The 25,070-nt window shown below is 41.5% G+C and overlaps 1 protein-coding gene across 1 annotated transcript in view; it reads left to right on the top strand.

The window, feature by feature from the left end:
* The window catches only part of LOC145398429 (dipeptidase 1-like), a 144,100-nt gene that overhangs the window by 9,821 nt on the left and 109,209 nt on the right, over window positions 1-25,070 (top strand). Inside the window, exons 4-5 of the mRNA XM_080271311.1 lie at window positions 11,514-11,670; window positions 13,789-13,921. Of these exons, the coding sequence (XP_080127437.1) occupies window positions 11,514-11,670; window positions 13,789-13,921 (290 nt within the window). The remainder of the gene's footprint in view (window positions 1-11,513; window positions 11,671-13,788; window positions 13,922-25,070) is intronic.

The following is a 25,070-nucleotide window of genomic DNA, read 5'->3' as shown; positions in this document are numbered from 1 at the left end:
GGCTCCTCTCAAGTAACTCAATTCCACTGCTTTCACTCTTGACTTGTGTCCCTCCGACAACGTCCAAGCTTCACTACCATACTTTAGAGTTGGTATCACAGTACTGTCATGTAGTAACTTTTTCACTTCTATGCTCACTTCCCTGTTTCTTATCACTGCTTTCAAGGAACCGGTAACCTTTCTTCCTTGTTGCACCCTTTCAAACACTTCACCCTCCAAACTTCCATCCTTACTCATCACACTACCCAAGTACTTAAACTTACTCACATTTTCCATTTCCTCATCATCCAACCTCACTGCACATTCACTGACTTTCTCTCGAAGACCATAACTTTACTCTTCCCTACATTTGCCGTTAATTTCGTTTCTTATATACTCTCCCAAACTCATGCACCAAGCCTTGCAGCTCCCCTTCGTCTTCACTTAACACAGTATCATCTGCAAACAACAGTACAGGGTGTTTCCAAACACTGAGCTGTGTCATTAGGGCCACTACAAAATCCACTGCCCTACCTTGTATCTCTTTTATAACCCCATCCAAGTACAGATTGAACAATGATGGAGACATGACACATTTCTGTTTCAACTCAACCTTAAAATAGAAAAATTCACTCAGTTCACTATCCACACGCAATGCAGCCTTAGCACCCTTCACGGCTTTCAACAACTTCCCACCTACTCCATATATTCCTAAAACTTTCCACAATCCATGTCTATCCACCCTGTCATGCTTTCTCCAAATCCATGAAGGATGCATAGAACTTCTTTCCCTTCTCTAGAAACTTTTCCACTAAAGATCTAAGAATGAATATCTGATCTACACAACCTCTTCCCTTCCTAAAGCCTCCCTGTTCTTCTCCAACTAATTCCAGTGTTATTTCCCTAACTCTGTCAGTAAGTATCCTACCATATACATTTCCTATTACACTAAGAAGTCAAATGCCCCTGTGATTACCAAACATTTCTTTTTCCCCTTTCCCTGTGTGAAAGGGAAAAATTATACCTGATTTCCAATCCTCGGGGAGTCTCCCTTCCTGCCAGGCCAATCTGCACATCTTCCACATCCATTGTACTAGTACCTCTTCCCCATGCTTCAGCACTTCACAACACACTCCATCAATTCCTCGGGCTTTCCCCATTTTGACTTTTTTCATTGCTTCCACAACTTCCATCCTACTGATTTTCTCTTGTCTTCCTACCTCCCTCCTTCTCCCAGCCATTCCCCAGCCACTTATACTCGCATTACTTTCATTCTCTACGTTCAACAGTTCCTTAAAGTGTTCTCTCCATCTGCTCACTTTTTCTCCCTTCTCCACCAGTAATCTACCATTTTTATCTTTCACTCTCCCACTAACCTCACTGCCACCCTGTCTCTCTTCACCTGTTTCCAGAACATTTTCTTACAGTCCCTCCACTTTACACTCAAATTCCTTCCAAATTCCTCATCCACTCTGTTCATACTCTCTCTTACTAATCTTTTCACCTCTGTCTTCCTTTCTACACATAACTCTCTCTTCCGTCTCTCAACTTCTTCTACGCCCCTATTTCTCATCCATTCAGTATATGCTTTCTTCTTTTGTCTCACATCTTCATTCCACCATGCTGTTCCTTGCACCCCCTTTCATCTTCTTTTCACCCCACAGACCATCTCACATGCTGCGTATATTTCTGCTGTGAATATCTTGCACACACATTCCACGTCCCCCGTCTCCTCCAGTTCATATTTACGCAACTATTCCTCCACCTCTCTCTTATATTCTGCCTTTTTCTCATCCTCAAGTAACCTTTACACTCTTCTTGCGTCTACTCCTTCCTCCCGTCATTCCCTTCTTCTATTTCTCAACTTTACATGGACCTTGATTCTGACCACCGCCAAGTTGTGGTCAGAAAGTCCACTCCCCCAACCATTATATGCTCTTGCATCCATTACACATCTTCGCATCCTTTCATCCACACACACATAATCAATCATTTCCTTCCTTTTATTCAGTTCATCACCCACCCTTCTTATCACTCGCCATGTATACCTGTGGATCTTTTTGTGCCTGAAGAGGGTATTGGATATTACCAACCCCCTCCCGGCACAAATGTGCGCTAAAGCACTGCCATTCTCATCTATCTCACCAGGCACACCCCACTCACCAACTACGGCATCCACCTTCACATTCCTTACTTTACCATTAATATCAACAATCAAAAACACTCTCAATTCCTTTAAAATTTTTCCAAGCACACTTCCACACTTGTCCTGAACCCTTCTCTCACGCTGCTTGCACGATCCTGCAATGGCACATACACTCACACAATCGCCCACATTTGTAGTCTGGCTTTCAGTCTTACCCACACAATCCTTGAGCCAACTGATCTATACTCTCTTATATTGTCCTCCATCTGTTACTCACAACAATACACTCCTTCCTTTGCCCTGTCATTCTCACATACTCCTGCACATATACCCCATCCATACTCCCATTCTCTCACACCCTCACCTTACTTTTAGTTTCAGTTAATCCACATACATCCACTTTCGCACCCTCAAGCACCTGGACAATCTCTCTCTCTTTCACCTCATCTTTTGCACTCCTTACATTCCACGTCGCCATCCGTATCATATCCTTTTGTTCAGTTCTTAGTCATCATCTTTTGGTCAGTCCTGGTTCGAGGCTTCTTGTTCGTATTATTAGTTAGCTGTTTTCTGGGGTGGGACACTAACCCTCCTCCAACCCACTTGTTGTCACGTAGGGAACACGTAGGGAACAGGTGGTTGTGAGTGCTTTGAAGACAGGACAAAGATGATATTTTCTGCGTGGGTCGAGATAATGGGTGTAGAAGCGCTTGTTTAGGTATGGCCAGGAGCAAAAAAATAAAAAATCCACTCATTACAGCAGGAGGCTCTGAACTGCTTGATGAGGTGTGTGGGAGTGTAGTGTAGGTCGGCCTGAATATGTTCAGGACTATCGTTCACTTTCCAAATATTTTCGCCTTTTTTTATAGGCTGCTCTCAAACAACGCCTGTGGCCATTTGATGGCTAAACATCATTCGACGCCGGCAGCCACAGAGGGGATAAGGAGAGCTGTATATGGGGAGCCTTTGTGCATATGAGAGTTGTACTCTATTTAGGGTCTCTCTCTCTCTCTCTCTTTCTACTGTATATATATATATATATATATATATATATATATATATATATATATATTTATTTATCTCTCTCTCTCTCTCTTTCTGTCTCTATATATATATGTATATATCAGCTTTTGAGGTCCACTGCAGGACCGGCCTATCCCTACCAAAGCAGGGACGATACAGCCAATGTATCTTTACCCAGTGGCTTAGGCCGTCTGGTAGAGTCTGTATGTAGGGTGAGAAGTGCTTGTAAGTGTAACTGTAATGTTGGAGTGGCTTTGGATGTATGTGTAGTCTGTGAACCAAGTGTAATCGACCCAACCTAAGGCGACTGGGTCCAAGCATACTAGTATGAGACACTGGTTCAACCACAGCACCCCTTATGTCCGCCAAAGTGGTCAGTGGCTCGGTGAATGCTTCCCAAAGCTTTTACAACTCTTGCGGGAAGCGAACCCGCATCCACCAGCATGCAAACCGCGCACTCTAACACTGTACCGCAGAGGCTCCCTATATATATGTATATATATATATATATATATATGGAGCCTCTGTGGTACAGTGGTAGAGTGTGCGTTTCATACACGAGTGGGCCAGGGTTCGGGCCCCCACCAGGGTAATAAACTTTGGGAGTGTTCACTCGGCCACATACTGCATTGGCGGACACAAGGGGTGCTGTGGTTGAACCAGTGTCGCTTACTGTAAAGTATGCTTGCACCCAGTCGGCTTGCACGGGCCGATTACACTTGGTTCACAGACTACACACACATCCAAAGCCACTACAGTTACACTTACAAGCACTTCTCACCCTGCATACAATCTCTACCAGACAGCCTAAGCCACTTGGTAGAGATACATTGGCTGTATCGTCCCGGCTTCGGTCGGGATAGGCCAATCCTGCAGTGGATACTCAAACGGCTGATGATATATATATATATATATATATATATATATATATATATATATATATATATATATATATATATATATATATACACCTAGCAGGAGAAAATTATAGAGGCATAAAACCAGACAAAGAAGCAGTTTGGGTTTATGCTAGGTCAAGGACCACTGATGTCAGTGTCACTGTCTGACAGCTTCAGGAAAAAACATACAGGAAAGAAAGGGGAGCTGAAATTTGTTTTTGCTGAGTTCGAGAAGGCATTTGACAGCGTACACAGGGAGGTGACGAAGTGGGGAGTTAGAGATCTTCGGATCGAGAGGTCACTGGCAAAAGTGGTTATGGCTGTGTATGTGGCTGCTCACACCCAGGTGAGTGTGAATGGAAATTTGAGTCAGAAGACAACATAAGGAATGTAGGCTTCTACAGGTATTCCTAAGGGGTAACTTCAGTAATGCACGGAACATAATATTTGGTTTGAATTCATTTTGGATGCAACAGTAATTACAAACAATATTATGTTGAAAATATCACCAAGGCTACTTGAGATGCGGTAAGGATTCACTCTTCTCTACTTTCATTCTTCCACACCGCATTATTGAACAACAGTCTTCTCTGTTTTTCCTACTTCTTTAAGCTCTTTTATCCAAGGGCAGTATAATTACTGTAGTATCAGTAGACTATTTTGTTCAGCCTGGGAGAAGGATCACGCTTACTGCTGACTTGGAATAACACTGTCTTCAGATGGATCTACATTGTGTGATGTGCTGATTGGTTTCCTGTACTCCATGAAGCTATTTACTATGTACCTTGGTTAACCCGTCCCATCCCGACGTTTTCTAGGCAGTGGTACGTCCCAGTCCCGACATTTTTGGACCTTTTTTTTTTTTTTTGGCTCAAACATCCGCTTTTGGTGAGAAACAAAGGAAAATCACAAAGAAAGGGGTCACCGGGGTCGATAAATGGCCCTAGCGGACCCAGGTGAGTTGTACCTGTACTCCCATTCTCTCACGGTAATCTGGTCATCTCACGTTTTCTATGGTTGCTTGGGCTGTCTGAAATGATACTGTTTATGTACATTTTCATTTATTCCAATGTTGGAAACATGTATAACAGAAGTATATTGGGTTTTATACAGAAAAACATGAGAAATAAGGAATGTACCACTGTGCGAACCAAGCGAAATCGGTCGATTATGTCACCGATGGATAACAAACATCGTTATTTCATCAGCTATTGTATTTTTTCATGTTCCATATTACTTCCACAATAACATCATACCATTTTATACTTTACATAATTGTTTGTACATATTTTGCGGCATTATGAGAATAATTAGCGTTGAAATAGAGCATATTTACCAAGTGAAATCATGTTATGCCATTATTTCCTCAACTCAGATTCTAATTATTCACCTTTTATATTACTTCTAACATAACATATTACCCATTTCCATGTTATACAATTAGTTTTATAAATGTACATGCTTTACGAAAGGAATTAGCATAGAAATAGCGCTTACCAAGTCACTTCATGTTCCCTCATGATTTCTTCAACTCAGAATCTATTTTTTCACCTCTTAGATTACTTATAAGATAACATATTACCCCTTTACATGTTATACAATTGCTTTTATAGATGTACATGCTTTACGAAAAGAATTAGCATAGCAATAGCGCTGCCACGTGAGCTCATGTTCCGTCATTATTTTTTCAACTCAAAATCTAATTATTCACCTTTAGATTACTTTCAACATAACATATTACCCCTTTACACGTTATACAATTGCTTTTATAGATGTACATGCTTTACGAAAAGAATTAGCATAGCAATAGCGCTACCATGTGAGTTCATGTTCTGTCATTATTTTTTCAACTCAGAATCTATTTTTTCACCTTTTATATTACTTCTAACATAACATACTACCCATTTACATGTTAGACAATTGCTTTCACTTTCTGCTGCCCTAACCATCCCCACACCACGCCGCACACGAACACCACTTGCACGTGTTGCCTCCCCCACACCACTCTCGCTTTCACGCATCTGTCTCCGCTCTCCCGCCCCACCATTTTCACTTTCTGCTGCCCTAACCATCCCCACACCACTACTTCCTGCCATAGAACACATAGGAGGAACATACCTGTGGAACAGTCACGATGTTACCTCTGTCCCACGTGGCGATATCTTCTTCCCCAGCCATGAAGATACGCCAGGTCCTGTTTCATTGTCATCGTCCTCGTCCTTGTGCTCATCAGATTCTCTGTGTTGTGGTTGCCTAGGTGTCAGGGATGCAGCACGTGGTGCAGGCTGGCCGTCCCTTGCCTTCCTGTATGTTATGTATTTCACTTTCCTTGGGGAAGGGACCTTCTCATCACTGCTGCTGGTAACCTCATCAGGCTGCATGTAATCTTTGTCAAGGGTGTTGTCGTCCAGTGGGGAATCACTGTCACCTGTAAAGGCATCCAGGGCGACTTGTATCTCCTCGTCTGACAGACCACGACACGCCATGTCTGACCTTGGTGACTGCTGAGAGGTAAGTGGACGAGACAAGGGGCAGGCGAGGTCACGCTGGGTCTAGGAGCTTGCCCGCCTAGTGGCGAGTAGGTGAGGCTCGTGTAGGCGGGCGAAACAAAAATCAGGCGCGAAATTTGAAAATTGTGAAAATTATGCACCTTGCAATGTTGCCGTGTTAATTTATGTCTACGGAATATGAGTGCACATCATATGAGGACGTGAATTCACGTCTCCGAGACGGGGCGGATTAATAAACAACCAACAGCCGGAACCCTGGCGGTTTAGTGGGTTATTTGTTCCAAATGCCTGTCATCCAACTCTTCAGGTGGAGTTATTGCTCATATTCATATTACCACTAATGGACACGTGACTGGCCCCTCTCCTTAATTATCTTGGCTGAAAAGACTATCTCCTGGCTCCAACACAGCTGGCGCAATAATACATGTCTAGATGATGGATGGATACACCACTGCCGGCCACAGTTAGAATCAATGTCGTCAAGCTACTTACAGTGGAGAAAATTGTTATATACCTTACGTGATGCAGCCAGACGTTTTCATTCAGCCAGAGAAAAATTAACACCTGACCCTCCCTCAAGAGATATTCTTATTACCTCTTATGACTTACTGGCGCTTATACCTAACGATCTACTAGTTTTCCCTTCGTTAATAACTTGTGCACCTTCTCGTTCTTATTTATCCATTTCACTATAAGTCTTATTTTACTTTACATGACATCTGGGCATTTTTTTTCTTTCGATTTAAGAAAGATCTCTCCAAATTAAGGGGCATATGAAGGTGATCTCCAACCCATATAGCTTGGTGTCTTGAGACATGAATATAATTGCCATTAGATGAAAAGAACCTCATAAAATCACGTTATGATGCCCAATATGCTTTAGTAATTTATCATTTTTAGTGTCCGATCTCGGTTTCTCGCATTAGGTTTCTCATTGGTTGATTACCCACGTTCTTATCCACCTTCCTTCTTTTCAGTTATTATCTTCTCCCGTCGACTTCTATACTCTGCTTCACCTTTCTCCTACTCAGCCTGCCACAATTGTTCTCCATCTTCTTCCCTTATCCATCACCTCTCTGCTTTATTCCACTTCTATCTTAAGCTCTGTTTTTTTTTCCCTTTCCATCTCGTCTTTGACTACCCCCACTCCCATTTACTTCCCCTCACCTTCTCTCCACGCTCAGTATTCCAGGAAACCACCAGCCCAACAGGCAGGCTGCTGTGACTACCTTATCACCATTATTCATTAAGCTATTTGTGACTTCTAATCAGTTCCCTACTTCAGCACCCATTGTCACTCCTGTTGTAGACACCTCTTTGACGCACAGTACACCTTTGATGTTGTCTTAAGTGTTCTGTTTTGCGTCACATTGTCGTATTAACTAAGATAGAGTAAATATTCCCAAATTATGGTATGGCGATTATCGCGTACATACAGCATTTTCAGTTCCACCTGAACCCTCTGCAGGACCAATCTCAGAACTTACTACTGTATCCTCACAAAGAACACCTTTTGACTGTGTGGCTTTACTCCTAAGTAGTTATTGTTTGCATATCCCTGTTGTGTTTTGCCTTAGTGTCTGATAAATTGAGATGGACTTCATTAGAAAGACGAGTTATTAAAATTAAGGATTAAACTAATACTTCTTTCTTATCCAACAACAGCCACTTATTCATTATGTTTGTTTCTGTATGTGTGTGTGTGTGTGTGTGTGTGTGTGTGTGTGTGTGTGTGTGTGTGTGTGTGTGTGTGTGTGTGTGTGTGTGTGTGTGTGTGTGTGTGTGTGTGTGTATGCGTGTGCGTGTGTGTATGCGTGTGCGTGTGTGTGTGTGTGTGTGTGTGTGTGTGTGTGTGTGTGTGTGTGTGTGTGTGTTTACATTAAATTATCACTGATTAACTCAAACATAATGAATGTTGGGGGAAGGGACACAGGTAGAGCTTAACTTGAGGGGAGACCCCGAGGTGGTTCAGATTAACTAAGGCCTTTCAGATAATCCTGCATTCCTCGTAACATCCTACATGAACAAGAAACCTGATACTAGTTCTTTGACTGACATCGTGGGACGATCGCACGCGGTTTTCTGGAGCCAGATTTTTTTTATTTAATGCAAGAAAGAAGGAACCAAAGGCGACGGGCCCGCAAACCGTTCCTTCCAATAAAAAAAGCAAAAACAATACAAAAGAGAGCCAAATTCAAGATCCTTTCATTTCGAGATGCCTGCGTTAGAAAGACTGGAGATCATTGGAAGTAGGAAATACAGACAGAGGGAGACAGTTCCAGAGTTGACCTGTTGCATAAATGAAGGACTGGGAGTAATGGTTAACTCTTGCATTAGAGAGCTGGCAAGAAAAGGGATGAGAGTTTGCTTCTAGACGGGTGCTGCACGCCCGTCGTAGAGGTGGAGGGATGCAACCAGACAGTTCAGAGGAGCAGTGACCATTGAAGTAGCGATAGAAAAGACATAACGGTGCAACAGTGCGGCAAAGAGACAGAGGTTGAAGGGAGCCAGAAAGAGAAGGAGAGTTGATGAGACGAAAAGCCTTTGACTCCACCCTATTGAGAAGAGCTGTATGTGGGGAACCTCCCCACACATGAGAGTTGTACTCTACATAGGGGCGGATAAAACCCGTGTATAAAGTTAACAATTGTGCAGGGGTAAAGAAGGTACGGTGTCGGCTTAGGATACCTAATCTCTTGGAAGCAGATTTTACAAGAGATGTAATATGATCTTTCCAAAATATGTCCCGTGTGAATGAAACCCCAAGCATGTTCAAGGATGATGCAGGATTGAGCTGGATATTATTAAACATTAGTGGGTACTCCTGTGGAAGGTTGTGCCGGGTTGATAGGTATAAAAACTGAGTTTTTGATGCATTAACAACAAGATTATTTTTACACCAGTCAGAGATACGATATCTGCAATTGCACTGATATTTCAAAGGAAAATCAGCAAAGAGGATATATATGTAGAGAACATAAAACTGATGAGGTTAAGATAAAAAGGAAAGGATCAAGGAGTGTATTAACAAGGGGATTTGCGATCAGTTCCCTTTCATAACGAGATCTTATACTTACATAAAGAACTGAGATTTGAGTCTCCGGAATTCTCCTATTTTTTTACAAAATTATTTTGATGAAACTAAATCCACTATACGAGGCATTACTTCTCGCAAATTTGTGTATCAGTAGTGATCCAGCAAGGCTTACTGATAAACAGGAGCAGTCTATTCTGAAGCGCGACCAAATGACATAACTCATGTCAAGGGAGTGGGAGATTATGAAAGCTAGGGCTTACTTTCTTTTCAACTAAGCTGTTTTATTATATTATTAATAATAATATCATTAATAACAATTAAACACAAGAAACAACATATCCCTCTTTCCTTTGTAGAAAAAGGACTTTAAAAATCTGAAAACACTCTTCTATCGTAAACGTTTCTTGTCCAGAAGGAAGCTTGTACATTTACTGTCACCCAAATTCATTTGCACAATTAATGTCATCAAAATTCATTTGCCTCAACTCCTTAGCACTGTCTCCCTACTAAAGCCCCTTACCTTCAACCGCAGTTGCAGCAAACAAGCCATTCATTCATCTTTTGATATCATTGGATCTCTCTTTTTTTTCGTGACCTGTCTTAGAAAGATGACATTACTTCTTTACCATCCATCTTTTTCGTCTTACTCATGGGTCTGATGTGTTTGACCAGCTTTCACCATACGGCTGGTCGTGCACTTTTGGCCAGTTTTTACTGCAAGATGCCTTTCCTGTCACCAACCCTCCCCATTTATCTCGGCTTGACATGGCCTCAAGTTGAGCTGCATTGCTCCCTCAGTGGCTGGGGGAAGTGTTTTAAATCTGATTGCTGCTAATAGATCCCTCAAGTTTGGCCCAGCTTGGTGGTATAGCACCCAAGCAGGCTCACCGCAATAGGGCATCACTCGACGGGCAGGCTCGAGGAGCCACCATCATCCTTTTTGGCTGGAGACGCGACTTATGAGAGTCCAAGGGTTAGGTATGCGTTACCATTTTTGCGTATTCTTCACTCCACTTAGTACTCAACTTGTTACTAGGCCCTTATTCGCCTATGCATAGACAACAGGTCTCACGTGTGAAGGGGGTGGGGGGATGGGAGTGGAGTAAGATTTACATCAACCAGCATATTTATGCTGGGTGTAATTATAGGCTCTTCGTCTCATCATCATCATCATCTCTCTCTCTCTCTCTCTCTCTCTCTCTGACCGGCACCATTTTGCTTCTGCTCAAGTCTACTGGCCTTCCTGCCAAATAACGACGGGCATGCAGCTCTCGTGAACCTGCATACTCATACCTTTTATAAAACTACATCTAATGCAATAATCAACCGGTAGTACTCTCAGTCTTGCATGTATGCAGCTAGATAACTCTGAAGTTTTTTCTCTCATCCTGTGCCCATCCCAGCTTATGTGATCTGGTCATTTAAAAACAGCACACCCTGGCATCTCGAAATGAACAAATTTTGCATGTGGCTATCTACAGTATTTGCTCTTTATTTATCAAGTACAAGTTTTTAGGCACAAAGTCTTTGGTTACTTCTTTATTCATCCAAAGAACAAAATTGACTGTGTTCCAGGATGTGCTTTTGTCTGCCACTACATTACCGTGTCTATGAGAACTGCAGTTGCTGAATCTTTGGCTTTTCCGTCATCCAATTTTCTGTTAATAGTTGAGTATATTATTTAGGCCAACATCCACCATTAGGTCAAGGATGATTGAAAGAAGTTTACCAGTATTTAGAATAACGGCAGATGTTGATTGGTAATGATGTGATGATATACGATCGGTCAGCTGGTGAAGTTTGCCATGACATCAGTCACTATATAATATTGCTTAATAACTATACTGACAAGATCAGTTTGCCATTTGTTACTATGTTTATCAATCCTTGACTGTCTGTATTTTGCCATACCCCATCAGCCACAATGACCTGCCGTGGAACCTGCGACAGTTGCTACACAACAAACTTGAGTCGTTCAACCTGTCAAGAGACCTTACCAACGAGGACCCATGGCGAACCTTGTCTTCCTCCCACACTGATCTACCGCGACTTAGAAAAGGCCAAGTGGCTGCCCAGGTAAGTCATGTTGGATGTGATTTAGAGGAATCACAGAACCATCCTTCTGGCTAACACACACACACACACACACACACACACACACACACACACACACACACACACATATTATTGTCTTTGGTTGTCGAGTTGTATGTTGTGTTGCACCAGGGAAGGATACTCTCTGGTGGATAGTATACTGAACAAGCAGACCAACAGCATGTAACAGATATAAACATCATAAAGGCTACTCAGTATTGACACACTCAATTCGTATGTATTACAAGGAGTTGACATATTTAGCACTGGCATACAGTATTATTTTGATCATATTAGCAAATAGGTTTTGCACACCTATCCACTGGTAAGCACAAATCTCAGATGAATTTTACACTGTGAGTATCGGGACGAGGTTAACTTAATACATTTTACCCTAACCAAGGTGTTATCATATAAGTAAAGGTAAATGACCAGTAAAGAACAGGAAAAATTCATATCGCCATAAAATCAGCTTTCAGTTTTCACCCTTAGTACTAAACTTAACATACATGACAGAAATTTATGTTTTATCTCTCTGTTCCTCATGTGACCATGGGTATTCCTCCAGATCAGATAATTAGTTTATCATACACTTTTCATATGAGCTTTAATAAAAATGCCATGCAACATTGCTTTCAAGACTAACATTTCGTAGTTCAGTATGAATCATTTTTGGAATTTCATATTCTTGCTAAAATGATGAGACCCTAAAGAACTGTCGAGCCAAGTGATCGAGGCAGAAAGATGGTTACAAGAAGAGTTGATGCCCAACACCTCGCCTCCTTTCCACTCTTATAATACTGATAAAATTTCCTGTGTTGCACAGCTTCTTGAAGCTGATTAGTTTCCTTCCATAAACTTATACCTCTGTCTTCCCCGAACCTATATTGATCGTAAGTCCTCCAATTCCCTTGTCGGGTGCCCTTCTTCGTTCCTTATATTCAAATTTCAATGACCTGGCAGTAAGCATCCGTGTTACATAATTTCTAGTGATAATCGTACTTTTTTCATGTACACCGTTTATAAATCTGGAAATCCATAAATTATGCAACTATATATATATATATATATATATATATATATATATATATATATATATATATATATCAATTTATCAATCATTTCCTGTGGCACCCCACGGGATGCATAGGGCCTCAATGAACTCTCTCCACCAATATTTGTCTCTTGCCATCTCCTTCAGGTCCCACCAGCACTCCTCTCCTGCTTCTTTTTTCATTGTCCTCAATCAGGTTTCCCTTGGCCTACCTCTACCTCTTCTTCCTCTAGTAGTCCACTCTGGCACATCCTGTATTAAACTACCTTCTTTTCTGTATATGTGCCCCAGCCACTTCCAGCGAAACAGTCTCACATATTCATTAACTGGTTCCACTCTCGTAATATCCCTTACTCTTGCATTTGTAACTCTGTCTTGCCACTTTACCCCAAGAATCCTTCTCAGTATGTTATTTTCAAATCTTAATACTTTCTGATCTGTTGCAATTGTACTGTACCATGACTCATGCCCGTAAATTAAAATTGGTCTAACCATGGACTTGTAAATTTTCACTTTAGTATGTACCGAAAGCATATTATATATATATATATATATATATATATATATATATATATATATATATATACACACACACACACACACACACACACATATTGACTTGTCAAGTGCCAGAAGAAAGTTATTAGTATAAATTTTTTAAATAGTGTTGCACACAGTATAAATTTCATTGTACTTTGCCGTGCAATGTAGTAGAATTACTTTGCCATGCAACATAGAGCAAATATGCAAATAAAAACATAGTTCACGTACGATAATTATTACTTAACTGAATCATTGTATATAGTTTCATGGGAACCTGAGAATACTTTGAGAAGTCATACATGTTATTACAGATGCAGTATATTGGGTTAATGTCACATTCTCATCCTTCAGAGCAACATAGACCATGCATATTTTAGCCTGTGTTGCACCTAACTGATTATGACTTATTACGTTACAGCAGAGTGCAGGTTACATTGTGCATATTACCCAGTTTATACAGATACTGTCGTGCCCACACAAACTAAGTATGACCTCGCTCTCAGTTCTGGTCGGTTCGAGTACCGTGCGAGGCTCAGTACCTGAACACAGTGCAGGTGCTGCTGGAGCAGGTGGATGTTGTGAAGAGAATGGTGGCAGCCAGCGCCGGCAACACTGCGCTAGCGCGATCATCAACAGGTGAGCCAACCAACTAGACTACTGGAGAGTAATGACAGTATAGCAGACAGGCAGTTAGGCAGGCAACCCGGCAGACAAGTGGGCAAGAGAAGGGTAAAAAACATTAACCTTATGTTTTGTCACACCAATACTAACCATGGGTGGCTCACACCCGATACTGAAAAATTGCAAAAAAATACTAAATACAAACCTTTATTCGGATAAACTTATCTGTCTTTGCACTTGAAGTTCACATTATAGGAAACTGAAAATCAGATTAAATTCTTATGTAAGGCAAGTACTGAAAGAAATGTCTAAAAACGATTTAAAAAAATTAAGTTTCCAGCCGAATTACAAAACAAAAAAACAATTGTCCAATGTCTTCTAAACTCCTCCTTTGAGTTCTTTGGGCTGCTTCTAAAGGGTTGACCATCCTCCAGCTACTTAGTTTCTTGTAGGGTTAATGAATCTGTGTTTCACCAACCATGGGTGTCATGCATCCGACTGACGCCTTACAGCAGAAAGCAGCTGTCAGAGCAGGATGGACATAACATCTTCCTCCACAACTGCCTATCGGATTAAGGTACTAGAGCTCACAGGCAACTCGGACATCTGCTTCCGTACGTAACTACAATGATGTCATGGGTGCTGGTGCTTCCCACCAATGGTTAGTGTTTAAGGGTACAAGGAAGTAGGCAAACAAGCAGAGAGAATGGGCAAGCAGGCAGACAGGCTGGCAGATATGTGGTCATGGTCGCAATACATCATGTGCTTTGCAGTAGGTATACTCTGTTCTTCCGATAGAGCTGACTAGAAACTTACTGTTTCTTTCATCAGTGAGGCACAAAGGGATGCATACGAGTGTGAACCAATACTACAACACTGCCAGAGGGAGTCAGTGTATTCTGGTTTACCCAAATTCTGTTCAGAAGCTTACACAGGAATTCAGGGAGCGTGTGAGGGGCTCAAAGATCTCAAGTGTGTGTGTGTGGGTTGAGAGAGGATTGAGGAGAGAACAGAGGAGGCAAGAGAATGGAGGAACAGGAATAGGATGATGGAAAATGAAATGGAATGATAGAGGTAACTGGAGGCTAAAAATACATTGAAGAGAATCAAAGTATGACGTTTGACTGATGAAAAAGAGAAAAATACAGGGATGAGAACTTGGATTAGTTGGAAAAAAATACTATGTTTATGAAGAAACATTAGACTACAGTAATGGTTACATCCTTAAAATCCACACACACACACACACACACACACACACACACACACACACACACACACACATATATATATATAATGGTAGGCCATTATAATAAATGTTTTATTGAGGTTTACAGCAGTGACAACAATGTTCAGTTTATAATTATGTTGTTTTCTCAGTGCTTCAGACAAGGATTCGGTGGTTGTAACTTAGAGTATTGAGTTAGTTTTCACATTCCATTTTGATTTCTCGAGACGTCTTTCGGCCATCAGCCGACATTCTTTAGAAGATAGTGTTTGGTGTTACGCTCAAATTGGAATGAAGGTTCACCAGGTGGCAGGTGAACCGGTATTGATGCCTCATATCTGAATCAGGTGATGGGGATGATTGGTACTCAGCTAATCAGTGTTCAGAGCACACCTGAGGGCACTCAACTAATCAGACTGCTCCTTTTGCAATTTGCTACTTGATGGTAGAGAATATTCCGGCAGTTGTCTGCTTACGTCTTGTTGGTTTATTGGAGCATACGTAATCAGCATTTGTAAACCCTTAGCCTCTTCCTGCTAAGTTATTTACGGAGGATATTAGTTTTGTCTTCAAGTTGTGGTCTGGCCAAGGCAAGACCATGACTTATCCTTTGTGGCGTTGAATTGCATCTTCTTTTAGGTGAGCTGTTTTCCTCTTAAATAAGGGGTGGTCGTGGTAAAGTATGTATATCGAGAATTTAGGCGTCTGCCGTCACCTGTGTTGCATGTATGCTGCATGCATATTCTGAACATTGACCTCTATTACAGGAACTTTATGTTATGTGCTGACAAGAGTAATGAGAAGGCCTGAAGAATATAGTAACCACAAATGAAATTCCCACTGATCCTGACGAACAATTAAAGCTGATCAGCTATAATAAAACAAGAACATTCAAGCCATACATGAGAAATAGCTGTCTCCCACCACCAAGTCCTTTTCATTATGTGAACCTGGTATGTCACTATACATGCAACACTGCTGACTGCAGTTGCCAAAATTCTCGATATATAAGGTCTGTCGAAAAAAAAAACGAACTTTTTTAATAGCACATCAACTAGTTGGCATTGTGTGATCGCGACGGCAGCTCTGTTTAGCTGCGACTTAGAGCTTTAGTCTAACGGTAGCCACATCACACCATGTCAATTAGTCATCTAGGTAGACGTGCTAGAGTGAACGTGTGTTTAATGCGCTTGTTTGTAGCAAGTTGAACAATGAAAGATCTTGAAGAATAATGTCTGTTTCAAATTGGGAAAAACTTTTACAGGGACTTTCCAAATGTTGCAACAGGATTATAAGGAAGATTGTTTGAGCCATACACAATAGCATACGTGGCTTCAGTGGTTAAAGTAGGGAAGAACATCCAACTAAGATGATCCTAAATCTAGGCGGCCTCCATCATCAAGAGACGACAATCACTCTGAGTAAGTGTGTACTGTGATTCGTGAGAATCGTCGCCTGACTGTCCGTGCAGTTTCTGATGAAATAGACATCTGTAAAAGTTCGTGCTTCATGATATTAATCGAAAACTGAAGATGCATCGTGTTGCCGCAAAATTAGTGCCACGTTTGCTGACAGATGAGCGGAAAGAGAGCAGTATCACAGCCAGTCAAGAGCTGTTTGATTGTTCGAATGATGATGAAAATGTTCAGAAAAATATCATAGCAGGTTATGAAACGTGTTTATACGGCTATGACGTGGAAACAAAAAGGCAGTCGTCGCAGTGGGTTGGAATTCTGTCACGCAAAAGACAAAAAACATCAGAGTCGCTCAAATGTGAAGGTGATGATCGTCATTTTTTACTGGAAGGGCGTCTCTCATCATGGGTTTATTCCACGTGGACAGACAGTCAGTAAAGAGTTTTACTTGGACTTCCTGAAACGTTTGACAGAGGCAGTGTGAAGGATGAGGCCTGCGGAAAGGACATACAAAACCTAGATGCAGCACCATGACAATGCATCTACTCGTGCGTCACTCCTTATCCGTGTTTTTTTTTTTTTCTTTCTTTTTCTTTGGCGAAGCACGAGACGACTATTGTCCTCCAGCCGCCCGAATCTCCGGATCTGGCCCATGTGGACTTTTATTTTTTATTTTTTGGTTCATACCAAAGTTGAAATCCACACTAAAAGGTCTCCAGTTTCATAGGATTGAAAATATAAAGTAAAATTTGCCATGTACACTAAACACATATTCACTCAGGCGTGTGAAACTCGATGACGAAGTGAGGTGGTTTCTTTCTGGACAGACTTCGTATATGCATCACCACACCCGCCTTATCCATGAGGATCAAAGTTCACGTACAGGAAGATGCAATTCAACACAACAATAGCAGAAGTCATGATCTTGCCTTAACCAGACAACAACTTGCAGTCCAAATTTTTATCCTCCATAAAGAACCTGACACGAGGAGGCTAAGTATTTACGGAAGCTGATAATAACCTTTAAAAAACAGCCATATGTAAGCATACAACAATTTTCTCCACCATCAAACAGCAGACAGCACGGTGCAGTTTGACTGGCTGAGTGCCCTCTGGTGTGCTTTGTACTCCGATTGACTGAGTACTTATCATCCTCCATCACCTGATACAGCCATGAGGCATAAATACCGGTTTCCCTATCACTTGGTGAACCTACATTCTAGCTCGAGCATTCCACCATGCACTGTCTCCTAAAGATGGCCTACTGATGGCCGGAAGACGTCTCCATAAATCAAATGGAATGGGGAAACTTAGTACTCTGAGCAACGATCAATGAATGTTTGTCAGAAGCATTGAGGAAACTACATATGAACTGAGCATTTCTGCAACTGCTGTAGACTTAATAAAACATGTGTTATAAATGGCCTACTTCCAATATCTATCTATCTATCTATCTATCTATCTATCTATATATATATATATGTGTGTGTGTGTGTGTGTGTGTGTGTGTGTGTGTGTGTGTGTGTGTGTGTGCGTGCGTGCGTGCGTGCGCGCTCGCTCGCTTTCGCATTAGCTGACATATACTGGTACTGTTTGCCACACCCATTTTTTTTCTATTTGTACCTGTCGAACTCAACCTTGTTAGGTCACGTTGTGCAATATTAAATAATGCTTTAGAAATGAGTACTAGATCAGAGATATGCTTGTTATACCTCAGATTACTGTGCATGTTATAATTTATCACCCTTTTTTATGCATGGAAGAAGGAACCAAAGGCCAGGGGCCTGGAGATTGCACTTCCAAGAAAAAGCCAAAGCATGATAACAGAGAGACAAAATCAAGATCCATTCATTTCGAGATGCATGGACGTACTGCGTTTGAAAGACTGAAGATCGTAGGCGATAGGAAAAACAGACAGATGGAGACAGTTCTAGAATTGACCTGTTGCATACATGAAAACCTGGGAGTAACGGCTAACTCTTGCATTAGAGAGCTGGACAGAGAAGGGATGAGATTTTGTTCGTAGGCGGGTGCTACGTGCCCACCATAGGGGTGGAGAGATGTGAGTAGACAGTTCAGAGAAGCAGTGACCATTGAAGTAGCAATAGAAAATAGATAAAGATGCTTCACTGATCTTCATCTGCTGAACTATATGTAAGTCTGGCATCAGGGACGAGTCATGAACATTAATTCTATGATTAAACTAATTTTTGCTGCAAAGCATCATCATATGCCTGCGTTGTATGAACTTAAAATTTTGGAACAAATATTCTCTCTCTCTCTCTCTCTCTCTCTAACACACAACACACACACACACACAACATATATATATATATATATAGAGAGAGAGAGAGAGAGAGAGAGAGAGAGACAGAGAGAGAGAGAGAGCGAGAGAGCCTCTGTGGTACAGTGGTAAAGTGTGCTTTTTCGCACACTGGAGAGCGAGGGTTCGCGCCCCGCCAGGGTAATAAACTTTCGAAGCTTTCTGCCGGCCATTTACTGCTTTGGCGGACCCCAGGGGTGCTGTGCTTGAGTGTCGCATACTGTAAAGTATGTTCGCACCCAGTCGGCTTGCGCGGGCCGATTACACTTGGTTCACAGACGACACACACACCCAAAGCCACTACAACACTACAGTTACACTCACAAGCACTTCTCATCCTACATACAATCTCTACCAGACAGCCTAAGCCACTTGGTAGAGATACATTGGCTGTATCGTCCCTACTTCGGTTGGGATAGGCCGGTCCTGCAGTGGATACTTAAACGGCTTATGATGATGATGTGTGTGTGTGTGTGTGTGTGCAAATTACAAAGGAGTACAAAGGAAAGCAAACAGCAACAGACCTTATGATCCTTTCGAGGCTGTTTGTTACAGAGTAGACTATGACTACGAGATCTAATTCTGCATGCTGAAGGATAAGGAAAGCAAGAAGGCTTTCCCTGCCTCCAAACCTTCCAGTTAAAACTGGCAAGAAAAAGTGAGAAAAACCACCATGCAGCATGGAAGAAATGACAAGAAAATTTCACAGGAAAGACTGAAAAGGAAAAGTTACATTCTATAATATTTTATCAATAAGCTAACGGTATGAATAACCTGAAAGAGAAAGCAGTAAAGTAAAATGAATAATCGAATGCATATATAACTAACTAGCGCATGACACTACACACGGGTACGTTAAGTTAATGAGTCATCTGCGGACACAGCATGGAAATTGCACAGTGCACAATGTGGATGTTCAGGGGTGGTGCGGCATCCTTGCCTGGCGCAATTAAGGTAGGTAGCAGTCAATCAGGCCTCAGCTTCATTTACTCCACTGTGACAAGGAACTTTCCCATGTGGGACAAGTACACAGATCACCTCCTGAAGCAGTGACTCCTGGTACATTTAAATAAAATCCCGATGGGGGTACCTTGAATAACAGGGGTCCTCAGTGATCCTCAGCCCATCACAAGTCGAATGTATGAGTAGTGACCGTTAACTCAAGGCTATCTGTGTTTATCCTAGTCTGTGTATATACTATATTTGCATTTAATAAATTGATCCAGGCTCTAAAGAAAGAAAAAATATATTATGTATACACAAATGTTTTATTCAGAAGTAAACATATTAAGCTGGGGGTTAGATGACAGATACTTATCCAAGCGATCTTTAAAGGTTAGTACTGTATTACAATTTACTACATTGGAGGGCAATTTGTTCCATATATTTACAACTTTATTAAAGAAGAAATGCTTAGCTTCATGTGACTGGAATTGTTTGCCAATTATTTTATGCCCACTATTTTATGACCATTGCCTCTAGCATAATATGAGTGATCAGCTGTGAAGTAGTTATCGACAGCCATGTTATCATGTCATTTGAATATTTTAAATACTTTAATTAAATCTTCTTGTAACCTCCGTTTAGTTAGGGTAAAGAGAGTGGGGGCTTCTAAACGTTCCTCGTATGGTTTATTTCTCAATCTACGTATTATCTTTGTCATCCTTCGCTGTACTCTTTCAAGCTTTTCGATATCCTTTTTGTAATACGGTGACCAAAATTGAAGCAGTACTCCAAGTGCGGGGATACTAAGAAATTATACAAAGTGAGGACAATATTACCTGATTTATATTCAAATGCTCTACCTGCAATATGAATCCTATTCATTTATTGGCTTTTTTCACTGCTTCTGTACATTGTTTGCTTGATTTTAGATCGTTAGTTATTATAACTTCTAAATCTTTTTCATGGTTTACCCTATCAAGTTGGACATTATTCATGCTATAACCAGCTCTTACATTTTTACTGCCAGTGTTTAGTACTTTACATTTATTAATAATGAAATCCATTTTCCAAACTTGGGCCATTAAATAGTTGTTCAAGATCGCTTTGAATTGCCTGCTTCTGCAGTGCTGTATCTGCTGTGTTACCTATTTTAGTATCGTCAGCAAATTTTGAAATTTTACAACATAATCCTTCATCATTATTATTTATATATATTAAGAAAAGAATCGGACCTAACACTGAACCCTACGGCACTCCATTTGTAACGTTTATCCAGTCTGACTCTTTTCCGTTTATTATAACTCTTTGCTTTCGTCCGGTGAGCTAATCTTCTACCCACCCGAGAACACTGCTGCTGAAACAATATGCCTTTAGCTTCTCAAGGGGTCTTTTGTGTGGAACTTTGTCAAAATTTGTCAAGAGCCTATTGAAAATTGAGGTAAACAACATCAACAGATTTAGTGTCGTCATACATACTAAGCACATCATTGAAAAAGTCCAGCAGATTCGTGAGGCAAGAGGGATTATTACGAAAACCATGTTGCGAATCTTTGATGAGGCTGTTGATTCTGTTTCACAAACTTGTCTCTGATAATAGTTTCAAGCAATTTGCAAATCACTGATTTTAAACTAATTGGCCGGTACTTTTCTGGCTGTGTTCTGTTACCTTTTTTGAATACTGGGGTTACGTTAGCAACCTTCCATTCATGTGGCACCTTACTGCTCTTAAGTGATAAGTCAAAAAGTTCAGATAAAGGCTTTGATATTTCAGTCTGTAGTTCCTTCAATACACGTGGAGATACTTCGTCCGGTCCCGGTGTTTTATTCTCTTTTAATTTGCTAATTGCAGGTAGTACTTCGCGATCACTAACTGTAATGTCAGTGATTATAAATATATATATATATATATATATATATATATATATATATATATATATATATATCATCTTATCCTACGTTGCCCCATGAGAATCGTAGGAGCCCGGAGCTAGGCAAGTTGGTCCTGGCATTTAAGATGAGAGTGACCAGCCTCACTCATCCCTGAGTGGCATTGCGTGAGCAATAAACCCCAACCACCCCTTGGATATAAACCTTCACCGGCTCAATCCGATTGTAGCACAGTTATTACCCACTAAACCACCAGGAGCCAAAATTTGGTTATATGATTACCACCCAACATAGTAAATAGTTTACTGGTGTACAGGAAACCATTTGGCTTGTCACTCAGTGTAGTCACCCACAGGCAGAAGGAAGAGGAAAGAATGAAGGAAAGAAAGACACAAGAGGGAGTGTAAATTCACCAGCAGGCAGAAGAAAGAGGAAAGAATGAAGGAAAGAAAGACAGAAGAGGATGGATGGAAAGAAGGATGGAGGAGAGGAAAGGGCAGACACCCAAGAGCAGCCCAACAGAGTAGTGGTTTATTTCATCACAAAGCATCCAGTGATCACCATATTGACTGGACAGGCTCCAAGATTCTAGCAATATCAAAAAGCTTAGATGAAAGAAATGTAATAGAATCTTGTCCAATTCCTGGCACATATGAAAAGAATGTAAACATGAGCTATGGTCATTTTAAGTGTGCATCACTATCGTTCACAGAAAATGGTTAATTTTTTAAAACCCATTGAAGCCCAAAATTTGAAATACGTGCCATTCAGCATGAGTGCCACCACCCAAACACTGCCTTAAGTCTTATCACCAGAACACTACTTTTGATGTGAAATCTGGCAATTTTCTTTCTAATTTGTTCCCTGTCATCTCCTGGTGATGTAGTCATACCTGTGTGAGACACACCAAGCATTAATCCTCTAGGTCTTCAGTCAATTTCATACTCTTATTTCCTCATGTATCCCATCCCAAATTGAATGACAACGTGTCAGCTCCCCCCGCCCTCCAAAGGTCACTGTCTCGCCTAACCCTCTAGTCTTCCACTACAGTACCGCCGCGTACAATGGAGTTCATCACATGTTTCGTCATTCATCATCCCTGGCCTTCATGTCGTGCTGGCCGCCTGCCTTCTGTTGGCATGTGTATCAATGGCACTTCCATCCGTCAAGTGTGTGTGTGTGTGTGTGTGTGTGTGTGTGTGTGTGTGTGTGTGTGTGTGTGTGTGTTAATACTCGAGAGGAGGACCCAAACATTTCTGTAACAGATGGATAGTGCGGAAAAAGAGAAATGTTTCCCGTTCCACTGGCAGGCACCAACTGCACACTGTTTGTGAATCATTCTGCCAAGTGGCATCGCACTGGGAGAGTCAAGTCCGTATTTCCGATTTTTTTTTTTTTTCCATTGTGCATATGGCTTCTGTTGTTTTCATCCTCAAACCATTACGGCAGATCTGAGGCCTTGTCCATAAGTTTTCCTCATTTTTTCACATTTCAGTTGTGCCACTACCTGCTGTGGGTGTGCATAAAAGACCTCTACCCTTTACGTTTCTGACTCACTCTGTCTGAAGATGTAATATACGAAAGTACTCACTGTCGCTCCTTTAATTTCTCCCGTGGTTAGTTTGCATATATATATATATATATATATATATATATATATATATATATATATATATATATATATATATATATATCGAGGTTGATTATAGATAGATAGATACACACACACACACACACACAAAGAAAAAGCATTGTGATAATCATCTGTTGATTTAATTTTACCACCATTAAGACTTTTTTTTTTTTTTTTTAAAGAAGTGTCGTTCTTCTTACTTTAATTACTGCCGCTACTTTAACCCTTAATCTCAGGGTCACCATCATACACAAACCTGAGGGTTACAATATAGTCACCTCAGGTCACATGTACTAACGCAGCCGTGGCTACGCCATTGTTTGAAAAGCAAGCTTACAAATTAAGTCTCAAATGGTCTGTGGCATCCCATTACATTCAGCCGATCTCTTTACGCGCAGTGCCAGTTATGCGTTTGCATCCTTTGCGGGAATACAAAATGTCCACATCATTTGATTAGTTGCCTGCCTGCCTTCAGCACGCCTCCTCCACCCCCACCAAGGCATTCCTAGAAGGAGTTTGGTGCTAGAGCCGTAGTGCTTGATATAGAGGTACGAGTCTCTCGGTTAAGAAGCAATAAATCGTCCTCTTCAGAGGAGAGCTACCACATGGAGGACATGCCACCTTCGTTCCTCTCCCGTCCTATGCTGCCTATCCTGGAGGAAAGTGACATGAACAATCCCCCTGAACACTCCTCAACACTCATACCATCATTAGAAATGGATGAAAGTTCAGAGGAAGAAGTAACAAGTGAAGACTCGGAAGAAGAAACAGGAAGTGAAGTGCAGAAGAACTGTCGCATAATGCACAGTTACTCTCACATGTTTTGCTCAGACCATGATGCCTCCCTCACACCACCGCCTTCGCCCCAGAATTGTACGTTCAAGGTGAGTTCTCTACCATTTTGCCATTCTTCTGTGCACCATATAAGAACAAGGGTTGCCGTCATCACCAGCAGCATCACCATCAGATATGCTGGGACATGTTTCATCCCCCTCAGTTCCTCTGTTTCAGCCTTCCCACCCCGTTGTGATAGAGGTCGACCACCTGGGCGTGTAGGCCGTCGTTTAGACCGAAGGGAAGCGGCATCTGGAGCACATGATCAGTGCCCAGCCTGCCTCCCACTCGATGGTAGACTAGATTTCTTCGTGTGGATGGAAGGCATGGGATTTCAGCTAGAACCTCTGACCTCTGATGAGCCAGAGGTGGGTGTAAACCACAATCCCCGTACATTACCACTTTCTCTGTCAAAGATATTTTCCTAGCATATTTTTCAGTGTCCATGGTACAATTTTGGCCGACGAAGTGGGTAGTTTTTACACACTTTGCTGCAGTGGGGCTGCATGTTCATGAATTTGCTAAGGTGAAGGAGCTGGGGGGCAGTGAATGTCAGTGAGACGTGTTTGTGGCCTGCACTGACTATGGTCTCGCTATATGTCAAAAAGCAAGTGCTGAGCAAGTATCAGTCAATGGATGAGCTTTCCAGCACACTTCAGTTTGGTAAATACGAGTATATGTCTCAGGTATCTCGAAATCCTGAGGAACCTACACTTTGCCTCCACCACATTGCCTCCTGCAAATTACAGACTGTGGAAAATTGGCCCAGATTTTTTGTCCATTACAGGAAGTGGTAGTCAACGAGTTGCTTGTTCTCTTCAGGGGATGTCTACAGTGTATCCATTTTGTACCAGCAAAGTGTCACCTCTTCGGGATCGATGTCCTGTTTTGTGTGTGTG

This window comes from Coenobita brevimanus, chromosome 45 (genome assembly GCF_032717465.1).
Source record: "Coenobita brevimanus isolate Jiangsu-jjx chromosome 45, ASM3271746v2, whole genome shotgun sequence".
In the NCBI taxonomy this organism is placed as follows: Eukaryota; Metazoa; Arthropoda; class Malacostraca; order Decapoda; family Coenobitidae; genus Coenobita; species Coenobita brevimanus.
Note: the sequence above shows the minus strand (reverse complement) of the source record. Positions and strands in the feature narration are given on the sequence as shown.